At 43.1% G+C, this 24,383-nt stretch overlaps 1 protein-coding gene across 1 annotated transcript; it reads left to right on the top strand.

Annotated features, from left to right (window-relative positions):
- The first annotated feature begins 21,521 nt into the window (after positions 1 to 21,521).
- Positions 21,522 to 22,782, top strand: LOC123483444 (polymeric immunoglobulin receptor-like). The gene is made up of 3 exons (XM_045213429.1): positions 21,522 to 21,592; positions 21,776 to 22,077; positions 22,424 to 22,782. The coding sequence occupies exons 1-3, from the start codon at positions 21,522 to 21,524 to the stop codon at positions 22,780 to 22,782; spliced, it is 732 nt and encodes a 243-aa protein (XP_045069364.1).
- The last annotated feature ends 1,601 nt before the right edge of the window (positions 22,783 to 24,383 follow it).

Raw genomic sequence — 24,383 nt, 5'->3', positions numbered from 1 at the left:
TGAACCCAATGCTGTTTAAAAGACAGAGAACAGGAAATTGTCAGTTCACTAAATAAATCTCTGATTGCATCCTATCATGGAAACAAACTGTGGTTTAGTTGGTAAATAGACAAGTCCTGTATCTCTTTGCTGTTTATTTCTTTGCAGTCTGCTGACCCTGAGCAGGACATTTCATACAGCACAGTGAGCCACACCAGAGAAACAGCACAGCAGGTACAAACTGAATAAACCTGGTTTAGGTCTGTGGAGATCTTGGACTAGTACCAATCACTCCATCTCTGCATGGAGCTAAGGTTCTCTCTCTCTCTCTCTCTCTCTCTCTCTCTCTCTCTCTCTCTCTCTCTCTCTCTCTCTCTCTCTCTCTCTCTCTCTCTCTGCAGTGTTGAGCTGAGTATCTGAAGTTCCTATACTCTGTCTTCCTATGCATGTAGCCATGTGTTTCCCTTCTGTCCTGTCCATTTCTAAGAGCCCAAACCCAGACAGCCACCATGACGTGATGTACAGCACTGTCAGTTCAAGACAGAACAGAAGGTCAACATATGGCTGCATGCATCGTTGGTCTTAGACAACATTATGACTGTTACTCATATAACGTCATAGCCTTGGCAAATTTGCATCTGTTTTAGAAAACCATTGTATTTACAGTATCATTTTCTGTCTTGGAACAAGCAATAGATAAATGTACAATATAACAATACAACAATACGTTTTTGTTATCTGGGTCTCTCTCTACCAACAGGCCCCATTTCCTGAAGATGATGATGATGTCACATACAGCACTGTCATCCCCCAGCACTAGGCCCAACTAAAAGTACAGGCCAAGGTAAAGCTGCTCTGTTGATTAGCCACAGCTAGTATTATGTTATCAAAAACAACAGTAGGTGATTGTTTCCTCAGTGTTAATATAGTCATGGTTATGTCACCATTATACCTATAGGCATAATATATCACCTTTATGTCACATATCACAATTATAACTGTCTACACTTTTATTTTCACTGAGAAGTCTGTTTCAAACTGTACTCTCCATTATAACAGAACTGTCCCTGTTCACGTCTCTACCTGTTCCTCCTCTGTAGGCAGCAGAACCAGATGATAATGTGGTCTACAGCTCACTAGCTCTACAGGTGACCACACAGGTCAGTGTTGGTGTCTCCTCTGTCTGTTTTACCAGATACCATTATCATTGTCTATCCATGAGATGACAGTGTTGTGATTGTGACTGAATGTTTCTCTTCCTCTCCAGCAGAGGGCAACAGCAGAACAGCAGTGACTGACTGAGTGACCTTGGTGGAGTCCTTATCCTGGAAGGACAGCCCACTCTCAGCTCCTGGGTCTCAACATCTATCTGCCTCCAATATGCTTCTGTCATACCTCTTAACCCACCCCAGAAAGACCCCTCTATCCTTTTGTGTCCATAAACTACTGAAGACAGTCTGCTGTGTTAGTTTTCATTGTCACCACATACACTATCTGTTATAGTAGTTATGTGTCACCCACCTTTTACCCTTGTCACTTGTTTTTTACATGTTCATCTTATTTCTCTTATGTATCTAGTCAAATGTCCAACACCTGTAACTAATCATGATCAAGAGTGTAAATTAAATGTACAAGCTGTGTAACAAAATAATTATGATGATGATGCTGAATACAAAATGTGTTGAAATTAATATGTATTAGGTTAAAACTAGACCATAAAATACCATTGCTGATATCTGCCACTGAGGGGGACATGTACATTCAAACAGAAACAGGAAGAGAGTTAAAGACATGTAGAGTTATACTCTTTTTTTTTTATTTCACGTTTAATTCACATTAGTTGAACTCATCCAAATGTAAATCAAAACTAGATGTTGAACTGACGTCTGTGCCCAGTGGATAGTGCCACTGTCCATTGGTACTTCACTAACCCTGGTGGTATGAGGTGGTGCATGCTGGGTGGTAGTGGTTCCTGTGTGAGGAGCAATTCTGGAGATTTAGATGGAAGATCAGTGACTTTAATCAGACCACTAATGCTGCCAAAATGTTTAAATCATGATTGTATGTCTAGCAAATTACTGTGTGTGTTTATTTAATGAAAATAGCTTCAAATATATTTTTTATAAATTCTTTCCCTAAACCTTCTTTTTCCATTGAAATGCTTGGTCTGGTCGTGTGGGTGTGTTGATACAAATGTAAATATATTTACATTTACAGACCTGATTTGCGGAAACGATCGTCTAGACTCCCGCTTCAAAGTAGGAGGATACATATGCAAATAAAATATGACTGGTCATTGGTCAGAATAATCAGATCAGATTGAGATGCGATGCTGTGGGACAAAAACTCCATCCCACCTGAACAGATTTTGTTTTCAAACAGCTCTTACACCAAAAGGGCATTATCATAATTTTCACAATTTCAGAGTATTATTTCAACTTCATAGTGTGCAACTTATCGTAAAAAAACCTGTAATATCATGTTTTTCACTGCACTGCCCTTTTAGCAGTGACTATGAGTGGACTGAAGATAGAGAACACTGACTGGTATTAGAGTGGTAGAACTAGAGATGCCTGTTCAAATCACTGTCAGTCAACAAAGTATAACACAAGTCTGGTTGGGTCCTGATAAACTATTTAATATGCATAGTTACTTCACATATAATTCAATACTTTTCTTACATTAGCATCACCCTGATAATATGTATTTAGTCCATGATTTACTTCCTCACATAGATGATAGTATGGTGAAAAACATAGTCTGCATGTCTATCTGATTGCAATTCGCAGAGCCTCAAAACAATGTTATTCTTATGTAGTTTACAAAAGTTTAATCAGGAGGTCCCGGGTCTTGGATTCTACTAAAACATATTAAATTGTTTTAACATCATCATAGGATCATACCAAGGATAATTTAGCTATTTGATTTAGAATTGTTAAGTATATAAAAATAGAATAACTAAATTATTTGATAAAACATTGAATTTGGCCTTACTGCTATTATCTCATAGAAACACATTGTGGATAAAACACACACACACATTTGTTTTTTTTGTAAATCATTTCATTCAGGAATCCTGGTGTTACAATCACCAAAGTGTTTTGACAGTACTTTTTGTTTCATAGTTGTAATTTGGTCATCTGGTTTACTGTAGCAAATCCTCTCCTTGTTGAATCAGACCCTTGGAGTACTTTACCTTCTCCAGCTTCAATGGAATATATAAATGCTTTGTTACAGTTTTTTAAAATCGCTTTGGCACTTTTTTCACAAGTATGTGGTACATTTTCACAACTTCAAACTGGTCACACTTGTGATGCAGCCAGTCTTTCTTTCAAAACCTGTCATTGTGCATTCATTTGGATTGTAAACGTGTAATGAGAACATTGTTTAATCACCAAAACTCAACAAAATGAATATAGTCGTTTCAAATCGCCCTTAGAAGTGCTGAAAATAATAAGCTACAGTACTGTAATTACAGTAGATTACACTGTTTTCACATTAGGCAATACACTTACATTACGCTACAAAATTGACAGAAAATCTATAATTTCCATAATATCTATCCAATGTGTAATCAAAGGTGTGATCAATGAAGACATCTAAGGAAGACATTGGTCTGAATTGATGTTGTGGCATGCCTCATCCATGGCCAGAAGGAGGGTGACACACTCATGGGGATGGTGATCGTACACCTTCCACCTCCATGCTGAAAGAAAATCCTCAATAGGGTTGAGGAAAGGAGAGTATGGGAGCAGGTATAGGGTCATGAATTGGGAATGGGCCCGAAACCATGACTGAACCACATCTGCATGTTGGAACCTGACATTGTCCCACACAATGACATAGGTGACCCCTTCACCTTGACAGGCCTGCTCAATTTCATTGAGAAACACAATGAGGTGTGCAGCTTTATAGGATCCAAGTAATGGCCTACGTCCTACACCACCATCTTCAGAGGAAGCTGCACACATGGAGATGTTTCCCCCACATTGTCCAGGAACTTGGACGGTCGCCGGTTGGCCGATGAGACTCCGCCCACGGCGCTGAGTTTTGAGCATGTTGAAGGTCACTTCATGAACAAAGATATAATTCTGATGGTTAACAGAATCATCACCATCAACCTCTAAAAATATATTTGGGTTAGTTATTTTTACAGTATTGTTTTAATATGATACTGTGAAGTAGCTGTGCAGCACATAGTAACAGTAATACAGTATATAGTGCTGTACCTGAACATACTCGGCCCACAGTTGTTTCACCCTGTCGTTGTTTCTCTCTAAAGGCACCAGGTCAATGTGTTTCATAGATACCTGGTGCCTCTTCATAAGGTGGCCGATTGTTGGTAGGCTGATGGATGCCACATTGGCAAAGATGTCACCGTTCTCCTCAATGGCCTGCTTTATTTCAGACAGCCATATGTCATTCCTGGCCCTCACCATTTCCAACACTGCTGGTCGGTCAGCACACAGCCACGGCACCACCATGGGGTCTTCTGTCAATTCTGATGGTAGAACAGAGTATACTGTCAATAGATCACACTGTAAGAATATTGTAACATGTTTTGTGAATTTACATGCATTACAATATATCATATAATGTAAATGTACTGTTAAAGCATAGTGCATATCCTACAGACTTACTGGTTTTCTTGGCGAAATGTTGTCATGATTGAACTGACAGTTGATCTTTTCAGATTTGGGTGAACTAATCAGGCAGCCTCTGCCATGGTAAGGCCTCTGTTTACCACATGGTCAACAACGATTGCCCAGACATCATTAGACACAACAGTTCCCTGCCCTCTGCCTCCCTCTCTATCTGATGTCCACCTCTTTGACGTCTTTGACCTCTTTGATCGGTCTAATGCCCACCTCTCTGATGGCCCCTTGTCCACCAGCTCTTTGATTTCTTCCTCTCCCTTGCTGTCTATCCTGCTCCTTGTTAAAGAACTTGCAAGTGTTCACACACCCCCTTTTATATGGTGACCAATAGTGGTTGACGCTATGTGAAATCAATTAGTACTAATGAATATTCATTATGTATGGTTATCATGTATCATACATGTCATTTATATGTTTATACTATACAAACACACATTGTATTTCTGTGGTTCTCAAAATCCATATATATTAGACAAACCAGTTTAAAATCTATAGATCTACCAAACTGTTAAGTCATTAATCATTAAGCGCCGTTGAATTAGGTGATGGTCAAATGTTTTTAAAGAAATGAGAAGAGAATCATATGAAATGTATTGTGAGCATTGCATTGTGAAAGGCAAATACTTTATATGAAAGGTGTTTTTAGATGAAACACTGGTAAGTTACTATGTGATATTGTGTGTTGTACTTAGTCAATTGAAAATGTGCTTAAAGTTTTTTATTTTTTTACTTTTTCATGATCTGTATTGAGTTTTGTACTAAGAGTTGTGAAATATTACCACATATGTATGAAAATTGTACCAAAGCAACAAAAAAAAGTGAGTTTGAGTGTGAGTTTGAGTGTGAAGTAGTTGCTGTGTTGGAGCCAACAGTAGAACACAAAGCTCAGTATTTAACATGACGTCATGGAATGAGTTAAGCTGAAACTTGTAGTATTCTGGTAATGCAGCTTCCTGAATTAACTTTAACACTTTGGCTTGGAGGACATCTGTGGTTATGAGCTGTACATGACAAAGGGTTCATTTCCTGTATAGAAGAGGGATAAAGGGGCCTCCCAATTGGCGCAGCAGTCAAAGGCACTGCACTGCAGTGTTGAGGTGTCAATACTGCCTGGGGTTTTATCCCAGGCTGTGTCACAGCCAGCCATGAGCGGGAGTCCCATAGGGCGGTGCACAATTGACCCAGCGTCGTCTGGGTTAGGGCAGGGTTTGGCCCGGGGGCTTTCCTTGGCTCATCGCGCTCTAGCGACTCCTTGTGGTGGGACTGGCGCCTGCAAGCTGACCTCAGTCGTCAGTTGAATGGTGTTTCCTCCGACATATTGGTGCGGCTGGCTTCCGGATTAAGCGAGCAGGTGTTAAGAAGCAGCGCGGCATGGCAGGTCATGTTTCGTAGGATGCATGATTCGACCTCCGGTCGGGTAAAATTATTACTAAAATATTTAAAAGAAGTGGGAGAGAGACAGAGAGCGTTCTTGTTGAACGTAAAACCACATCAGACTGGGTTGTGGTCCGGAGGACCCGTAACCCTGACCTGGTTTAAAGTGAGAGTTTGTGGAGGTCTTGGTCTAGTCCCCATCACTACATCTCTGTAGCAGATGACCCCTTAAATCTATCAATGTCTAGCACACAGAGTACATTTATCATATAGTTTCTTATATACTGAAAAATTGAATTTGCCAATGTGGTGTATGTCGCCCAATTATTGCATATTTGTAATCATTAGCAGTCTATTTTTCAGTAGAGGGCAACAGGATAGTAGTGACTTTTGGTCCCAAAACCCTTAGAGAAAGCTGAAATATATTTTAGTGACTATGATTTTGGGGTTAAACTAGTCTTTGTAATGCAATAGTTGCTATCTGCCACTGAGGGGGGCATGTACACACAAACAGAAGCAGGAAGAGATTTACAGACAGTGAAGTCTATTAACATTAGGAAGTAGAGTCATTCTGGCTGTTGCCTTCGTCCTTGACACACATTTGTGCTCAGGTACCATATAATATACCAGGCAGACTGAAACCTTCACATGGCTCTTCATCTCTCCCTCCTCCTTCTCCTCCTCTTCCTCATCCTCTACAGAGTATCAGCAGGTATGTGTAACATGTTTCTATAAAGGGCTGAAGTCCAGTGGGTCAATTTACTGTAAACACGGTGTAATAAATCTCAATCATTAACAAGCTGTTTTATAGTGTATAAGCAATGGGATTTTTATTCTGCAGTGCAGATTCTGTTGAATTCCAACCTAAATGTGTTTTGTGTTGATGTGTTCACAGTGAGGTATGTGTCTGTGCAGGCCGGAGGCTCCATCACCATCCCATGTCACTATGATCAGTATCACATAAATCATGTGAAATACTGGTGTAAAGGGTATGATTGGAATAGTTCCTCCTCTCTAGTACGCAGTGACCATCCTAAGAGCAGTGGTAATGCCTCAATCTCTGATGACATCAACCAGATAGTCTTCACTGTGACCATGACTGATCTGGAGCCAGAGGACTCTAAGACTTACAGGTGTGTTGTGGAGATCAATGGAGGACCAGATATCATGATACAATGGTTCTACCTATCTGTCACTCCAGGTAAGATCCCTGCAACTCTTACAATTCAGTAAAGTAGAATTGTCAGTGTGAAATGTGGATGTGGTGCAGGAATCAGGCGCAGGACACAGAGGCTTCGTCCAACAGGCTTTAGTAAAGTCACGGGAAAAACAAACGGGCCTCAACAAGAGCCCGGAAGGCAAAAACAAAATTACGCACACAACGCGTAAAACTCTAATCACCAAAATAGCGCGCACAACAAGTGCGGAAACTCCTAAACAATGGAGGAAACAAACACTGCACCTTCTGACCGGTGAACAATTACACACAACACAAGACTAAAACAACGAGAACTTATAGGACACATACTAAACACTAAACGGAAACAGGTGTACCAAAGACAAAACCAAACAAACATCGAAAACATACAATGGTGGCAGCTAGTACTCCGGGGACGACGACCGCCGAAGCCTGCCCGAACAAGGAGGAGGAGCAGCCTCGGCCGAAACCGTGACAGTACCCCCCGCGTCCTCCCGGCCTCGGGGACGACCAGGAGGACGCGGAGCAGGGCGCGTGGGGTGACCACGGTGGAACTCAGTCAGAAGAGACAGGTCTAAGATGTCCCTCCTCGGCACCCAGCACCGTTCCTCCGGACCGTACCCCTCCCACTCCACGAGATATTGGAGACCCCCCATCCGACGTCTCGAATCCAAGATGGACCGAACTGTGTACGCCGGAGCCCCCTCGATGTCCAGTGGGGGCGGAGGAGTCTCTCCTATCTCACAGTCCTGGAGTGGACCAGCTACCACCGGCCTGAGAAGAGACACATGGAACGAGGGGTTAACATGATAAAAAATAGGCAGTTGTAACCTGTAACACACCTCGTTCAACCTCCTCAGGACTTTAAAAGGCCCCACAAACCGCCGACCCAGCTTCCCACAAACCGCCGACCCAGCTTTGGGTGCGGCGCTCTCCTCCGAGCACCGCACCCACTCATCCACCGCAGGGGCCTCCATCTGGCTCTGATGCCATGGTGCCAGAGCCGGCTGGTACCCTAACACACATTGGAAAGGGGTTAGGTTGGTGGAGGAGTGGCGGAGAGAGTTCTGTGCCATCTCTGCCCAGGGGACATACCTCGCCCACTCCTCCGGCCGGCCCTGGCAATACGACCTCAGAAACCTACCCACATCCTGGTTCACACGTTCGACCTGCCCATTGCTCTCCGGGTGGTACCCCGAGGTAAGGCTCACCGAGACCCCCAAACGCTCCATGAATGCTCTCCAGACTCGGGAGGTAAACTGGGGACCTCGATCAGACACTATATCCTCTGGTACCCCGTAATGCCGGAAGACGTGGGTGAATAGTGCCTCAGCGGTCTGTAGGGCAGTAGGGAGACCCGGCATGGGAAGGAGACGACAGGCCTTCGAGAACCGATCCACAACGACCAGGATGGTGGTTTTCCCCTGTGAGGGGGGAAGGTCTGTAACAAAATCCACCGAGAGGTGAAACCAGGGTCGTTGTGGAACGGGCAGGGGTTGTAACTTTCCCCTGGGCAGGTGTCTGGGCGCCTTACACTGGGCACACACCGAGCAGGAGGAGACATAAACCGTCACATCCCTGGCTAACGTTGGCCACCAGTACTTAGTGCTAAGGCAGTGCACTGTCCGGCCAATACCTGGATGTCCAGAGGAGGGTGACGTGTGAGCCCAATAAATAAGTAGATCCCGAACCTCGAGCGGAACGTACGTCCGACCCACAGGACACTGTGGAGGGCTAGGATCGGTACGCAACGCCCGCTCGATTTCAGCATCGACCTCCCACACCACCGGTGCCACCAGACAAGACTTCGGTAGTATGGGAGTGGGCTCAACGGACCTCTCCTCTGTGTCATACCGCCGGGACAGGGCATCTGCCTTACCGTTCTGGGACCCAGGGATGTACGTGATCTTAAATACGAACCGGGCTAGAAACATGTTCCACCGAGCCTGGCGAGGATTCAGTCTCCTAGCTGCCCGGATGTACTCCAGGTTATGGTGGTCAGTCAAAATGAGGAAAGGGTGTTGAGCCCCCTCAAGCCAATGCCTCCACACCTTTAGGGCCTGTACATGGCTAACAGCTCCCTGTCCCCCACGTCATAATTTCGCTCCGCCGGGCTGCGCTTCTTAGAGTAAAGAGCACAGGGGCGGAGTTTAGGTGGCGTGCCGGACCGTTGCGATAGAACGGCCCCTATACCGGCCTCTGACGCGTCCACCTCCACCTGGAATGGTAAAGCGGGATCCGGATGCGCCAGCACCGGAGCCGAAGTAAACAGGTCCTTCAGTCTCCCAAAAGCCCTGTCCGCCTCAGCTGACCACTGCAAGCGCACCGGACCCCCCTTCAGAAGGGACGTTATGGGAGCTGCCACCTGTCCAAAACCCCGGATAAACCTCCGGTAGTAATTTGCAAAGCCCAAGAACTGCTGCACCTCTTTAACCGTGGTTGGGGTTTGCCAATTACGCACGGCCGACACACGGTCAACCTCCATCTTCACCCCTGACGCGGACAACTGATAACCCAAAAAGGAGACAGACTCCTGGAAGAACAGACATTTCTCTGCCTTGACATACAGGTCGTGCTCCAACAGCCTCCTCAACACTCGGCGCACCAGGGCTACATGCTCGGCTCGGGTAGAAGTGTACACCAGAATGTCGTCTATGTACACGACCACTCCTTGCCCCTGCATGTCCCGTAAAATCTCATCCACAAAGGATTGGAAGACTGAAGGAGCATTCATCAACCCGTATGGCATGACGAGATAGTCGTAATGACCCGAGGTGGTACTAAATGCTGTCTTCCATTCATCGCCCTACCTAATGCGCACCAAGTTGTAGGCGCTCCTGAGGTCCAATTTTGTGAAGAACCGCGCTCCGTGTAATGACTCCGTCATAGTCACAATCAGAGGGAGTGGATAACTGTATTTCACAGTAATCTGATTGAGACTACGGTAATCAATACACGGGCGCAAACCTCCATCCTTTTTCTTCACAAAAAAGAAGCTTGAGGACGCAGGGGAAGTGGAGGACCGTATGTATCCCTGTCTCAGAGACTCGGCTATGTATGTCTCCATAGCCCTCTTCTCCTCTTGAGACAAAGGATACACATGGCTCCGCGGAAGCGCCGCTCCTGCCTGGAGGTCTATCGCACAATCCCCCTGTCGATGAGGTGGCAATCGCGTCGCCCTCGCCTTGCTAAACACGAGTGCTAAATCCTCATACTCAGGGGGAACATGCATTGCGGGCACTTGGTTTGGACTCTCCACCGAGGTCGCCCCCACGGAAACACCCAGTCATCGCCCCATACACTGGGCAGACCACTCCTTAAGAGCCCTCTGTTGCCACGAAATAAAGGGTTTATGGGTAATCAACCAGGGAAGCCCCAGCACCACCGGATACGCAGGAGAGTCGATCAGATATTGCTGAATAGTCTCCTCATGACCCTCCTGCGTCCTCATCCTAAGTGGCGCTGTGACCTCCCTAATCAACCTAATATCTAGAGCATGTACAGGGAAGGGAGCATTGACAGGAAGGAGAGGAATCCCTAGTTCTACACAAAACTTCCGATCAACAAAATTCCCAGCTGCGCCTGAATCTACTAGCGCCTTATGCTGGGAACGAGGTGCAACCTGTGGAAAACTGACAGGTATGGTTAGGTGCACAACAGAGAGCTCTGGTTAAGTGGGGCGCCTACTCACCTGGAAGGCCTCCCCAGTGCGTGGCCTGTTGTCTCTTCCCCCTGGAGACCCTCCCCAGCACCTAGCCGCAGTGTGTCCTCCACGGCAACAGTTGGTGCAGGGGACGGCCCCTCTCGGACTCCTTCTCCTCCTTTCTCTAGCGCCAGCACCCCCCGAGCTCCATAGGACTTGGCTCGGAGGCGCTGGAGGGTGGAATGGACGGCCCCCACTCGGGACGTCCGCGGGTGGCCAGCAGGGTGTCGAGGCGTATGGCCATGTCCACCAACTGTTCAAACGAGAGGTTGGTGTCCCTGCAAGCCAGCTCACGGCGGACGTCCTCCCGTAGGCTGCACCGAAAGTGGTCGATGAGGGCCCGCTCATTCCACCCTGCGTCTGCCGCTAGAGTCCGGAACTCCAAGGCAAACTCCTGGGCGCTCCTCTTCCCCTGCCGGAGGTAGAATAGACGCTCCCCCGCCGCTTTCCCCTCAGGTGGATGGTCGAACACAGCCCTGAAGCGGCGGGAGAACTCCGCGTAGGTGATCGTAGCGGCGTCTATCCTCCTCATTCGGCGTTGGCCCACTCCAACGCCTTGCCGGTGAGACAGGAGATGAGGGCGGAAACGCTCTCGTGTCCCGAGGGCGCCGGGTGTACGGTGGCTAGGTAGAGTTCTACCTGCAGGAGGAAACCCTGACACCCGGCAGCGGTACCATCATACGCCCTCGGGAGCGAGAGCCGAATCCCACTGGGTTCCGGAGCTTGGACGGGCGGACTGGCCGATGGTGGGGGTGAAGTAGGTGGAGGTGTGGGTACCCCACTGGTCTCCCATCGGTGCAGAGTATTTATAACTCCCTGCAGGGCGGTTCCGAGTTGGTTGATCCTGTCGTCCTGTCCGCGGACGCGCTCCTCGAACGACTCGGGTGCTGCTGCTGCTCCTGCTGATTCCATCGATGTGGTGTGTAATTCTGTCAGTGTGAAATGTGGATGTGGTGCAGGAATCAGGCGCAGGACACAGAGGCTTCGTCCAACAGGCTTTAGTAAAGTCACGGGAAAAACAAACGGGCCTCAACAAGAAATTACGCACACAACGCGTAAAACTCTAATCACCAAAATAGTGCGCACAACAAGTGCGGAAACTCTCTCCTAAACAATGGAGGAAACAAACACTGCACCTTCTGACCGGTGAACAATTACACACAACACAAGACTAAAACAACGAGAACTTATAGGACACATACTAAACACTAAACGGAAACAGGTGTACCAAAGACAAAACCAAACAAACATCGAAAACATACAACGGTGGCAGCTAGTACTCCGGGGACGACGACCGCCGAAGCCTGCCTGAACAAGGAGGAGGAGCAGCCTCGGCCGAAACCGTGACAAGAATAGGTAGTTCTCAGTAATGATGAGACAATCAGAAATAGCCTGCTTCCACAAACTAATTGACTGGTGTTCTCATTTCATTTCCTGGTAACTGGTTCCTTGTCTGGTAACTGGTATCACCATTATTGTTCAAGTTGACCTGAAGAATGCTTTATGTTCTATATATGTAGATTGGGGTGTAAACTTTGTTTAAACTCCGCAGTGGTCGGTTTTAAAACATTTTTTAAAATAATATTAATAATAAAATACTTACTAGAAATAAAGTTCTGCTGCTGAGTTCTTTCTTTGGTGTCTGTACCTCTGTGTTCAGGTACTCCAGAACTCTATGTGGACCAACAGGAAGTGACTGGAGTTGAAGGAGGGAGTGTCACTGTCCGTTGTTACTATAGTGACATTGGAGATATAAAGTGGTGCAGGATGGGTGGTGATTGTTTGAGTGGGTATTCTGGGACTTTACATGGAACAGTGACATTAAAGGATATCAGTCTGGCCAACAACAGAACAGTCTTAACAGTGACTATGAGTGGACTGAAGATGGAGAACACTGACTGGTATTGGTGTGAAGTGGGAGAAATAGAGATGCCTGTTCACATCACTGTCAGTCAACAAACTGCAACACAAAACATCACTGCTATCAGTAAGTACTTTCTGTTTGGGTCACAAAAATAGTTTAATATCCATAGTTACTTCACATCAAAATTATGTAATTTTCTTACATTAGTATCACAACGAAAATATATATTTATTCCATGATTTACTTCTTGACATAGATGATAGTCAGTGAAAATCTGCTACTGTTTTCATAATCCTTGACAGCAGATTCACTTTGTTTCATCATCTGAAACAAATTGGAATATTGACTATGAATGTGATGTTGCTATACAACCTGACTATCTGGTATACCAGTAATTTCATTAATGGCATTGTTGTTTTACCTCACAGCAACCCAAGCTCCAACCAATCAACAACCCTCTGTCTCTCCAACTGCTGAGCCTGTTCAGATTGACAACACAAGTCAAGGAGCTGATGGGAACATGGAGGACGTCCACCAGAGGTTATTATCACTCATTCAGTTGTATTATCCCACATATTATGGCAATTGTTTGACAATATGAACACAAAGAAATTTTACAATTCCATCATACACTACAACAGCTGAAGATAACCAAACACCCTTCCTAAATGCATATAGAGACTGTTAGCACTTCCTCTTGGGTAGAACATTTCTTTGCAGAAGTAGCAGAAATGTTTGTGTTATTCTCACTCATTTGCAAGGACAAGTTGCACTCTTAAAAAAAGAAAACATTATTTGTATAGTCATAATCTCAATAATAATAATATCATCTCTTCAATTGCATGGTCAACTTCCACACATGTGAATAGCTAAATAATTGTTCCGTTTATCAGAACAGTGTAAACAAAAAGTTATTACCTTTTCACAAATGATCATTTTATAATGATCTATTTTAATTGTATTTTTGATTAAAGTTCTTCTATGTAATCCATCAGGTCCATAGATGTGAAAGTCCTACTGATTCCTTGGGGCATGTTGGTGGTGGTGACAGCTGGTATCCTAGTCACATGGAAGATGTGGACAAAGCATAGTAAGTAGTCATTTTATGTGAATATAAAAAAGGAAAATAGTTAAGAAAAATATGTATTGACATTGTGTGACAACAGTATATTGCTTGCCTGTGATTTATCTTGAATGACAGAAAATATTTGGTGGAATTGTCTATAAGAAATCCATTCAGAGGTATTATTGTACTATAACAATCTCAGAAGTAATTGACATCTTCCTCTCTTTATGAATAATGGCACTGGAGGGGCTGCCGTTTTACAGGCTCCTAACCATCTGTGCTTATTTCTTGAACTGCATTGTTGGTTAAGGGCTTGTAAGTAAGTATTTCACGGTAAAGTCTATTCGGCGCATGTGACAAATACATTTGATTTGATTTATTCCAGAGGACAATAAGGCCAAGGACCAGACAACTAACAACTCAGTGGTAGGATACACTTAATTTATTATATTCTATTATTTTCAACCATCTGCTTTTCTGTTCATGATTTGGGATCATCTACCATTTGACTCTAGTGTTACCTCTTCAGTTGGTTATCAATGAGTTGACATAAAAGGTCCCATATTCTGAACCCAAGGTCTTATAACACTCAAGACGTTGACAAATGATGTTTAAAAGACAGAGAACAGGAAGTTGTCAGTTCACTAAATATATCTCTGACTGCATCCTATCATGGAAACAAACTGTGGTTTAGTTGGTAAATAGACAAGTCCTGTATCTCTTTGCTGTTTATTTCATTGCAGTCTGCCGACCCTGAGCAGGACATTATATACAGCACAGTGAGCCACACCAGAGAAACAGCACAGCAGGTACAAACTGAATAAACCTGGTTTAGGTCTGTGGAGATCTTGGACTAGTACCAATCACTCCATCTCTGCATGGAGCTAAGGTTCTCTCTCTCTTTCTCTCTCCTCTATCTATGTAGTGTGAGTTTGAGATCTCACTCTCTCTCTCTCTCACTCTCCCTCTCTCCCTCTCTCTCTCCCTCTCCCTCTCTCTCTCTATCTCTATCACTCTCTCTCGCTCTCTCTCTCTCACTCTCTCCCTCTCTCTCTCCCTCTCCCTCTCTCTCTCTATCTCTATCACTCTCTCTCTCTCTCTCTCTCTCTCTCTCTCTCTCTCTCTCTCTCTCTCTCTCTCTCTCTCTCTCTCTCTCTCTCTCACTCTCTCTCTCTCTCTCTCACTCTCTCTCTCTCTCTCTCCCTCTCTCTCTCTATCTCTCTCACTCTCTCTCTCCCTTTCTCCCTCTCTCTCTCTCTTTCTCTCTCTCTCTCTCTCTCTCCCTCTCTCCCTCTCTCTCTATCGTTCTCTCTCTCTCTCTCTCTCTTTCTCTCTCTCTCTCACTCTCTATCCTCAATCCCTGCAGTGTTGAGCTGAGTATCGGAAGTTCCTATACTCTGTCTTCCTATGCATGTAGCCATGTGTTTCCCTTCTGTCCTGTCCATTTCTAAGAGCCCAAACCCAGAAAGCCACCATGACGTGATGTACAGCACTGTGATGCCTGATCAGTTCAGGACAGAACAGAAGGTCAACATATGGCTACATGCATCTTGGGTCTTAGACAACATTATGACTGTTACTCATATAACGTCATAGCCTTGGCAAATTTGCATCTGTTTTAGAAAACAATTGTATTTACAGTATAATCTTCTGTCTGGGAACAAGCAATCTGGGTCTCTCTCTACCAGCAGGCCCCATTTCCTGAAGATGATGATGATGTCACATACAGCACTGTCATCCCCCAGCACAAGGCCCAACTAAAAGTACAGGCCAAGGTAAAGCTGCTCTGCTGATTAGCCACAGCTAGTATTATGTTATCAGAAACAACAGTAGGTGATTGTTTCCTCAGTGTTAATATAGTCATGGTTATGTCACCATTATACCTGTAGGCCTAATATATCACCTTTATGTCACATATCACAATTATAACTGTCTACACTTTTATTTTCACTGAGAAGTCTGTTTCAAACTCTACTCTCCGTTGTGACACAATGTCCCTGTTCACCTCTCTGCCTGTTCCTACTCTGTAGGCAGCAGAACCAGATGATAATGTGGTCTACAACTCACTAGCTCTACAGGTGACCACACAGGTCAGTGTTGGTGTCTCCTCTGTCTGTTTTACCAGATACCATTATCATTGTCTATCCATGAGATGACAGTGTTGTGATTGTGACTGAATGTTTCTCTTCCTCTCCAGCAGAGGGCAACAGCAGAACAGCAGTGACTGACTGAGTGACCTTGGTGGAGTCCTTATCCTGGAAGGACAGCCCACTCCCCTCTCCTGGGTCTCAACATCTATCTGCCTCCAATATGCTTCTGTCATACCTCTTAACCCACCCCAGAAAGACCCCTCTATCCTTTTGTGTCCATAAACTACTGAAGACAGTCTGCTGTGTTAGTTTTCATTGTCACCACATACACTATCTGTTATAGTAGTTATGTGTCACCCACCTTTTACCCTTGTCACTTGTTTTTTACATGTTCATCGTATTTATCTTATGTATCTAGTCAAATGTCCAACACCAGTAACTAATCATGATCAAGAGTGTAAATTAAATGTACAAGCTGTGTAAGAAAATAAATATGATGATGATGCTGAATACAAAATGTGTTGAAATGAATATGTTTTAGGTTAAAACTAGACCATAGAATACCATAGCTGCTATCTGCCACTGAGGGGGACATGTACATTCCAACAGAATCAAGAAGAGAGTTAAAGACATGTAGAGTTATACTCTTTTTTTTTATTTCACGTTTAATTCACATTAGTTGAACTCATCCAAATGTAAATCAAAACTAGATGTTGAACTGATGTCTGTGCCCAGTGGATAGTGCCACTGTCCATTGGTACTTCACTAACCCTGGTGGTATGAGGTGGTGCATGCTGGGTGGTAGTGGTTCCTGTGTGAGGAGCAATTCTGGAGATTTAGATGGAAGATCAGTGACTTTAATCAGACCACTGATGCTGCCAAAATGTTTAAATCATGACTGTATGTCTAGCAAATTACTGTGTGTGTTTATTTAATGAAAAAAGCTTCAAATATATTTTTTATAAATTCTTTCCCTAAACCTTCTTTTTCCATTGAAATGCTTGGTCTGGTCGTGTGGGTGTGTTGATACAAATGTAAATATATTTACATTTACAGACCTGATTTGCGGAAACGATCGTCTAGACTCCCCCTTCAAAGTAGGAGGATACATATGCAAATAAAATATGACTGGTCATTGGTCAGAATAATCAGATCAGATTGAGATGCGATGCTGTGGGACAAAAACTCCATCCCACCTGAACAGATTTTGTTTTCAAACAGCTCTTACACCAAAAGGGCATTATCATAATTTTCACCATTTCAGAGTATTATTTCAACTTCATAGTGTGCAACTATCGTAAAAAAACCTGTAATATCATGTTTTTCACTGCACTGCCCTTTTAGCAGTGACTATGAGTGGACTGAAGATAGAGAACACTGACTGGTATTAGAGTGGTAGAACTAGAGATGCCTGTTCAAATCACTGTCAGTCAACAAAGTATAACACAAGTCTGGTTGGGTCCTGATAAACTATTTAATATGCATAGTTACTTCACATATAATTCAATACTTTTCTTACATTAGCATCACCCTGATAATATGTATTTAGTCCATGATTTACTTCCTCACATAGATGATAGTATGTGAAAAACATAGTCTGCATGTCTATCTGATTGCAATTTGCAGAGCCTCAAAACAATGTTATTCTTATGTAGTTTACAAAAGTTTAATCGGGAGGTCCCGGGTCTTGGATTCTACTAAAACATATTAAATTGTTTTAACATCATCATAGGATCATACCAAGGATAATTTAGCTATTTGATTTAGAATTGTTAAGTATATAAAAATAGAATAACTAAATTATTTGATAAAACATTGAATTTGGCCTTACTGCTATTATCTCATAGAAACACATTGTGGATAAAACACACACACACACACACACACACACACACACACACACACACACACACACACACACACACACACACACCATTAGTTTTTTTTGTAAATCGTTTCATTCAGGAATCCTGGTGTTACAATCACCAAAGTGTTTTGACAGTACTTTTTGTTTCATAGTTGTAATTTGGTCATCTGGTTTACTGTAGCAAATCCTCTCCTTGTTGAATCAGACCCTTGGAGTACTTTACCTTCTCCAGCTTCAATGGAATATATAAATGCTTTGTTACAGTTTTTTAAAATCGCTTTGGCATTTTTTTCACAAGTATGTGGTACATTTTCACACCTTCAAACTGGTCACACTTGTGATGCAGCCAGTCTTTCTTTCAAAACATGTCATTGTGCATTCATTTGGATTGTAAACGTGTAATGAGAACATTGTTTAATCACCAAAACTCAACAAAATTAATATAGTCGTTTCAAATCGCCCTTAGAAGTGCTGAAAGTAATATGCTACAGTACTGTCAATTACAGTAGATTACACTGTTTTCACATTAGGCAATACACTTACATTACCCAACAGAATTGACAGAAAATGTATAACTTCCATAACATTTATCCAATGTATACTCAAAGGTGTGATCAATGAAGACATTCAATGAACACATTGGTCTGAATTGATGTCGTGGCATGCCTCATCCATGGCCAGAAGGAGGGTGGCACACTCATGGGGATGGTGATCGTACACCTTCCACGTCCATGCTGAAAGAAAAACCTCAATAGGGTTGAGGAAAGGAGAGTATGGGAACAGGTATAGGGTCATGAATTGGGAATGGGCCCGAAACCATGCCTGAACCACATCTGCATGTTGGAACCTGACATTGTCCCACACAATGACATAGGTGACCCCTTCACCTTGACAGGCCTGCTCAATTTCATTGAGAAACACAATGAGGTGTGCAGCTTTATAGGATCCAAGTAATGGCCTACGTCCTACACCACCATCTTCAGAGGAAGCTGCACACATTGAGATGTTTCCCCCACGTTGTCCAGGAACTTGGACGGTCGCCGATTGGCCGATGAGACTCCGCCAAAGATATAATTGTGATGGTTAACAGAATCATCGCCATCATCCTCTAAAAATATATTTGGGTTAGTTATTTTTACAGTATAGTTCCAATTTGATACTGTGAAGTAGCTGTGCAGCACATAGTAACAGTAATACAGTATATAGTGCTGTACCTGAACATACTCTGCCCACAGTTCTTTCACCCTGTCGTTGTTTCTCTCTAAAGGCACCAGGTCAATGTGTTTCATAGATACCTGCTGCCTCTTCATAAGGTGGCCGATTGTTGGTAGGCTGATGGATGCCACATTGGCAAAGATGTCACCGTTCTCCTCAATGGCCTGCTTTATTTCAGACAGCCATATGTCATTCCTGGCCCTCACCATTTCCACCACTGCTGGTCGGTCAGCACACAGCCACGGCACCACCATGGGGTCTTCTGTCAATTCTGATGGTAGAACAGAGTATACTGTTAATAGATCACACTGTAAGAATATTGTAACATGTTTTGTGAATTTACATGCATTACAATATATCATATAATGTAAATGTACTGTTAAAGCATTGTGCATATCCTACAGACTTACCGGTTTTCTTGGTGAAATGTTGTCATGATTGAAATGACAGTTGATCTTTTCAGATTTTGGTGAACTAATCAGGCAGCCTCTGCCATTGTAAGGCCTCTGTTTACCACATGGTCAACAACGATTGCCCAGACATCATTAGACACAACAGTTCCCTGAACTCTGCCTCCCTCTCAATCTGATGTCCACCTCTGACGTCTTTGACCTCTTTGATGGGTCTAATGCCCACTTCTTTGACCAATTTGATGGGGCCCATGCCCACCTCTTTGACCTCTTTGATGGGTCTAATGCCCACCTCTCTGATGGCCCCTTGTCCACCAGCTCTTTGATTTATTCCTCTCCCTTGCTGTCTATCCTGCTCCTTGTTAAAGAACTTGCAAGTGTTCACACACCCCCTTTTAAATGGTGACCAATAGTGGTTGACGCTATGTGAAATCAATTAGTACTAATGAATATTCATTATGTATGGTTATCATGTATCATACATGTCATTTAGATGTTTATACTATACAAACACACATTGTATTTATGTAGTTCTCTAAATACATATATAGTAGACAAACCAGTTTAAAATCTATAGGTCTACCAAACTGTTAAGTCATTAATCATTAAGCACCGTTGAATTAGGTGATTGTCAAATGTTTTTAAAGAAATGAGAAGAGAATCATATGAAATGTATTGTGAGCATTGCATTGTGAAAGGCAATTACTTTATATGAAAGGTGTTTTTAGATGAAACACTGGTAAGTTACTATGTGATATTGTGTGTTGTACTTAGTCAATTGAAAATGTGCTTAAAGTTTTTAATTTTTTTACTTTTTCATGATCTGTATTGAGTTTTGTACTAAGAGTTGTGAAATATTTCCACATATGTATGAAAATTGTACCAAAGCAACAAAAAAAAGTGAGTTTTAGTGTGAGTTTGAGTGTGAAGTAGTTGCTGTGTTGGAGCCAACAGTAGAACACAAAGCTCAGTATTGAACATGACGTCATGGAATGAGTTTAGCTGAAACTTGTAGCATTCTGGTAATGCAGCTTCCTGAACTAACTTTAACACTTTGGCTTGGAGGACATCTGTGGTTATGAGCTGTACATGACAAAGGGTTCATTTCCTGTATAGAAGAGGGATAAAGGGGCCTCCCAATTGGCGCAGCAGTCAAAGGCACTGCACTGCAGTTTTGAGGTGTCACTACTGCCTGGGGTTTAATCCCAGGCTGTGTCACAGCCAGCCATGAGCGGGAGTCCCATAGGGCGGTGCACAATTGACCCAGCGTCGTCTGGGCAAGGGCAGGGTTTGGCCCGGAGGCTTTCCTTGGCTCATCGCGCTCTAGCGACTCCTTGTGGTGGGACTGCCGCCTGCAAGCTGACCTCAGTCGTCAGTTGAATGGTGTTTCCTCCGACATATTGGTGCGGCTGGCTTCCGGATTAAGCGAGCAGGTGTTAAGAAGCAGCGCGGCATGGCAGGTCATGTTTCGTAGGATGCATGATTCGACCTCCGGTCGGGTAAAATTATTACTAAAATCTTTAAAAGAAGTGGGAGAGAGACAGAGAGCGTTCTTGTTGAACGTAAAACCACATCAGAATGGGTTGTGGTCCGGAGGACCCTGAACCCTGACCTGGTTTAAAGTGAGAGTTTGTGGAGGTCTTGGTCTAGTCCCCATCACTACATCTCTGTAGCACATGACCCCTCAAATTTATCAATGTCTAGCACATTGAGAACATTTATCATATAGTTTCTTATATACTGAAATATTGAATTTGCCAATGTGGTGTATGTCGCCAAATTATCGAATATTTGTAATCATTAGCAGTCTATTTTTCAGTAGAGGGTAACAGGATAGTAGTGACTTTTGGTCCCAAAACCCTTAGAGAAAACTGAAATATATTTTAGATTTTGGGGTTAAACTAGTCTATACACTGCAATAGTTGCTATCTGCCACTGAGGGGGCCATGTACACACAAACAGAAGCAGGAAGAGAGTTACAGACAGTGAAGTCTATTAACTTTAGGAAGTAGAGTCATTCTGGCTGTTGCCTTCGTCCTTGACACACACTTGTGCTCAGGTATCATATAATATACCAGGCAGACTGAAACCATAAACATGGCTCTTCATCTCTCCCTCCTCCTCCTCCTCCTCCTCTTCCTCATCCTCTACAGAGTCTCAGCAGGTATGTGTAACATGTTTCTATAAAGGGCTGAAGTCCAGTGGGTCAATTCACTGTAAACAGGGTGTAATAAATCTAAATCATTAACAAGCTGTTTTATAGTGTATAAGCAATGGGATTTTTATTCTGCAGTGCAGATTCTGTTGAATTCCAACCTAACTGTGTTTTGTGTTGATGTGTTCACAGTGAGGTATGTGTCTGTGCAGGCCGGAGGCTCCATTACCATCCCATGTCACTATGATCAGTATTACATAAATCATGTGAAATACTGGTGTAAAGGGTATGATTGGAATAGTTGCTCCTCTCTAGTACGCAGTGACCATCCTAAGAGCAGTGGTAATGCCTCAATCTCTGATGACATCAACCAGAGAGTCTTCACTGTGACCATGACTGATCTGGAGCAAGAGGACTCTATGACTTACAGGTGTGTTGTGGAGATCAATGGAGGATCAGATATCATGATACAATGGTTCTACCTATATGTCACTCCAGGTAAGATCCCTGCAACTCTTACAATTCAGTAAAGTAGAATAGGTAGTTCTCAGTAATGATGAGACAATCAGATATAGCCTGCTTCCACAAACTAAATGACTGGTGTTCTCATTTAATTTCCTGGTAACTGGTTCCTTGTCTGGTAACTGGTATCACCATTATTGTTCAAGTTGACCTGAAGAATACTTTATGTTCTTTGTATGTAGATTGTGGTGTAAACTTTATTTAAACTCTGCAGTGGTCGGTTTTAAAACATTTTTTAAAATAATATTAATAATAAAATACTTACTAGAAATAAAGTTCTGCTGCTGAGTTCTTTCTTTGGTGTCTGTACCTCTGTGTTCAGGTACTCCAGGACTCTATGTGGACCAACAGGAAGTGACTGGAGTTGAAGGAGGGAGTGTCACTGTCCGTTGTTACTATAGTAACTCCGGAGATATAAAGTGGTGCAGGATGGGTGGTGATTGTGTGTCGTATTCTGGGACTTTACATGGAACATCAGTGACATTAAAGGATATCAGTCTGGCCAACAACAGAACAGTCTCAACAGTGACTATGAGTGGACTGAAGATGGAGAACACTGACTGGTATTGGTGTGAAGTGGGAGAACTAGAGATGCCTGTTCACATCACTGTCAGTCAACATACTGCAACACAAATCATCACTGCTATCAGTAAGTACATTATGTTTGGGTCACAAAAATAGTTTAATATCCATAGTTACTTCACATCAAAATGATGTAATTTTCTTACATTAGTATCACCCTGAAAATATGTATTTATTCCATGATTTACTTCCTGACATAGCTGATAGTCAGTGAAAATCTGCTACTGTTTTCATAATCCTTGACAGCAGATTCACTTTGTTTCATCATCTGAAACAAATTGGAATATTGACTATGAATGTGATGTTGCTATACAACCTGACTATCTGGTATACCAGTAATTTCATTGATGCCATTGTTGTTTTACATCACAGCAAACCAAGCTCCAACCAATCAACAACCCTCTGTCTCTCCAACTGCTGAGCCTGTTCAGATTGACAACACAAGTCAAGGAGCTGATGGGAACATGGAGGACGTCCACCAGAGGTTATTATCACTCATTCAGTTGTATTATCCCACATATTATGGCAATTGGCTGATAATATGAACACAAAGAAACTTTACAATTTTATCATACACTACAACAGTTAAAGCTAACCAAATACCCTCCCTAAATGCATATAGAGACTGTTAGCACTTCGTCTTGGTAGAACATCTCTGTGGTTGCCTTGTGAGACGTAGCAGCAATGTTGGTGTTATTCTCACTCATTTTGAAGGACAAGTTGCACACTTTAAAAACAACATTATTTGTATAGTAATAATCTCAATAATAATAATGTAAACTTCCACACATGTGAATAGCTAAATAATTGTTCCATTTATCACAACATTGCAAACAACAAATTATCGCTTTCACAAATGATACATTTATAATGATCTAATTTAATTGTATTTTTAATTAAAGTTGTTCTATGTAATCCATCAGGTCCATAGATGTGAAAGTCCTACTGATTCCTTGGGGCATGTTGGTGGTGGTGACAGCTGGTATCCTAGTCACATGGAAGATGTGGACAAAGTATAGTAAGTAGTCATTTTATGTGAATGTAAAAACGAGAATAGTTTAGAAAAATACAAAACGTATTGTCATTGTGAACAACAGTATATTGCTTGCTTGTGATTTATCTTGAATGACAGAAAGTATTTAGAGGAATTGTCTATAAGAAATCCATTCAGAGGTATTATTGTACTATAACAAACTCAGAAGTAATTGACATCTCTTGAGATCTTGGACTAGTACCAATCACTCCATCTCTGCAGTGTGAGCTTGGGTTCTCTCTCTCTCTCTTTCTCTCTGTCTCTCTCTCTCTCTCTCTCTCTCTCTCTGTCTCTCTCTCTCTCTCTCTCTCTCTCTCTCTCTCTCTCTCTCTCTCTCTCTCTCTCTCTCTCTCTCTCTCTCTCTCTCTCTCTCTCTCTCTCTCTAATCCCTGCAGTGTTGAGCTGAGTATCTGAAGTTCCAATACTCTGTCTTCCTATGCATGTAGCCATATGTTTACCTTCTGTGCTGTCCATTTCTCCGAGCCCAAACCCAGACAGCCACCATGACGTGATGTACAGCACTGTGATGCCTGATCAGTTCAGGACAGAATAGAAGGTCAACATATGGCCACATGCATCGTTGGTCTTAGACAACATTATGGCTGTTTGCATCTGTTTTAGAAAACAATTGTATTTACAGTATAATTTTCTGTCTTGGAACAAGCAA

The sequence above is a fragment of the Coregonus clupeaformis genome, unplaced genomic scaffold, assembly GCF_020615455.1.
Source record: "Coregonus clupeaformis isolate EN_2021a unplaced genomic scaffold, ASM2061545v1 scaf0111, whole genome shotgun sequence".
NCBI lineage: Eukaryota > Metazoa > Chordata > Actinopteri > Salmoniformes > Salmonidae > Coregonus > Coregonus clupeaformis.
This window is presented reverse-complemented; position numbering and strand designations above follow the sequence as displayed.

Excerpts from the sequence above, each read along its gene's own strand:
- LOC123483444 (XM_045213429.1), top strand. The coding sequence starts at position 21,522 with ATGGCTCTTCATCTCTCCCTCCTCCTCCTCCTCCTCCTCTTCCTCATC. Across the intron at positions 21,593-21,775 it reads TACAGAGTCTCAGCAGGTAT|GTATGTGTCTGTGCAGGCCG; the intron begins GTGTAACATGTT and ends GTTCACAGTGAG. Across the intron at positions 22,078-22,423 it reads CTACCTATATGTCACTCCAG|GTACTCCAGGACTCTATGTG; the intron begins GTAAGATCCCTG and ends CTCTGTGTTCAG.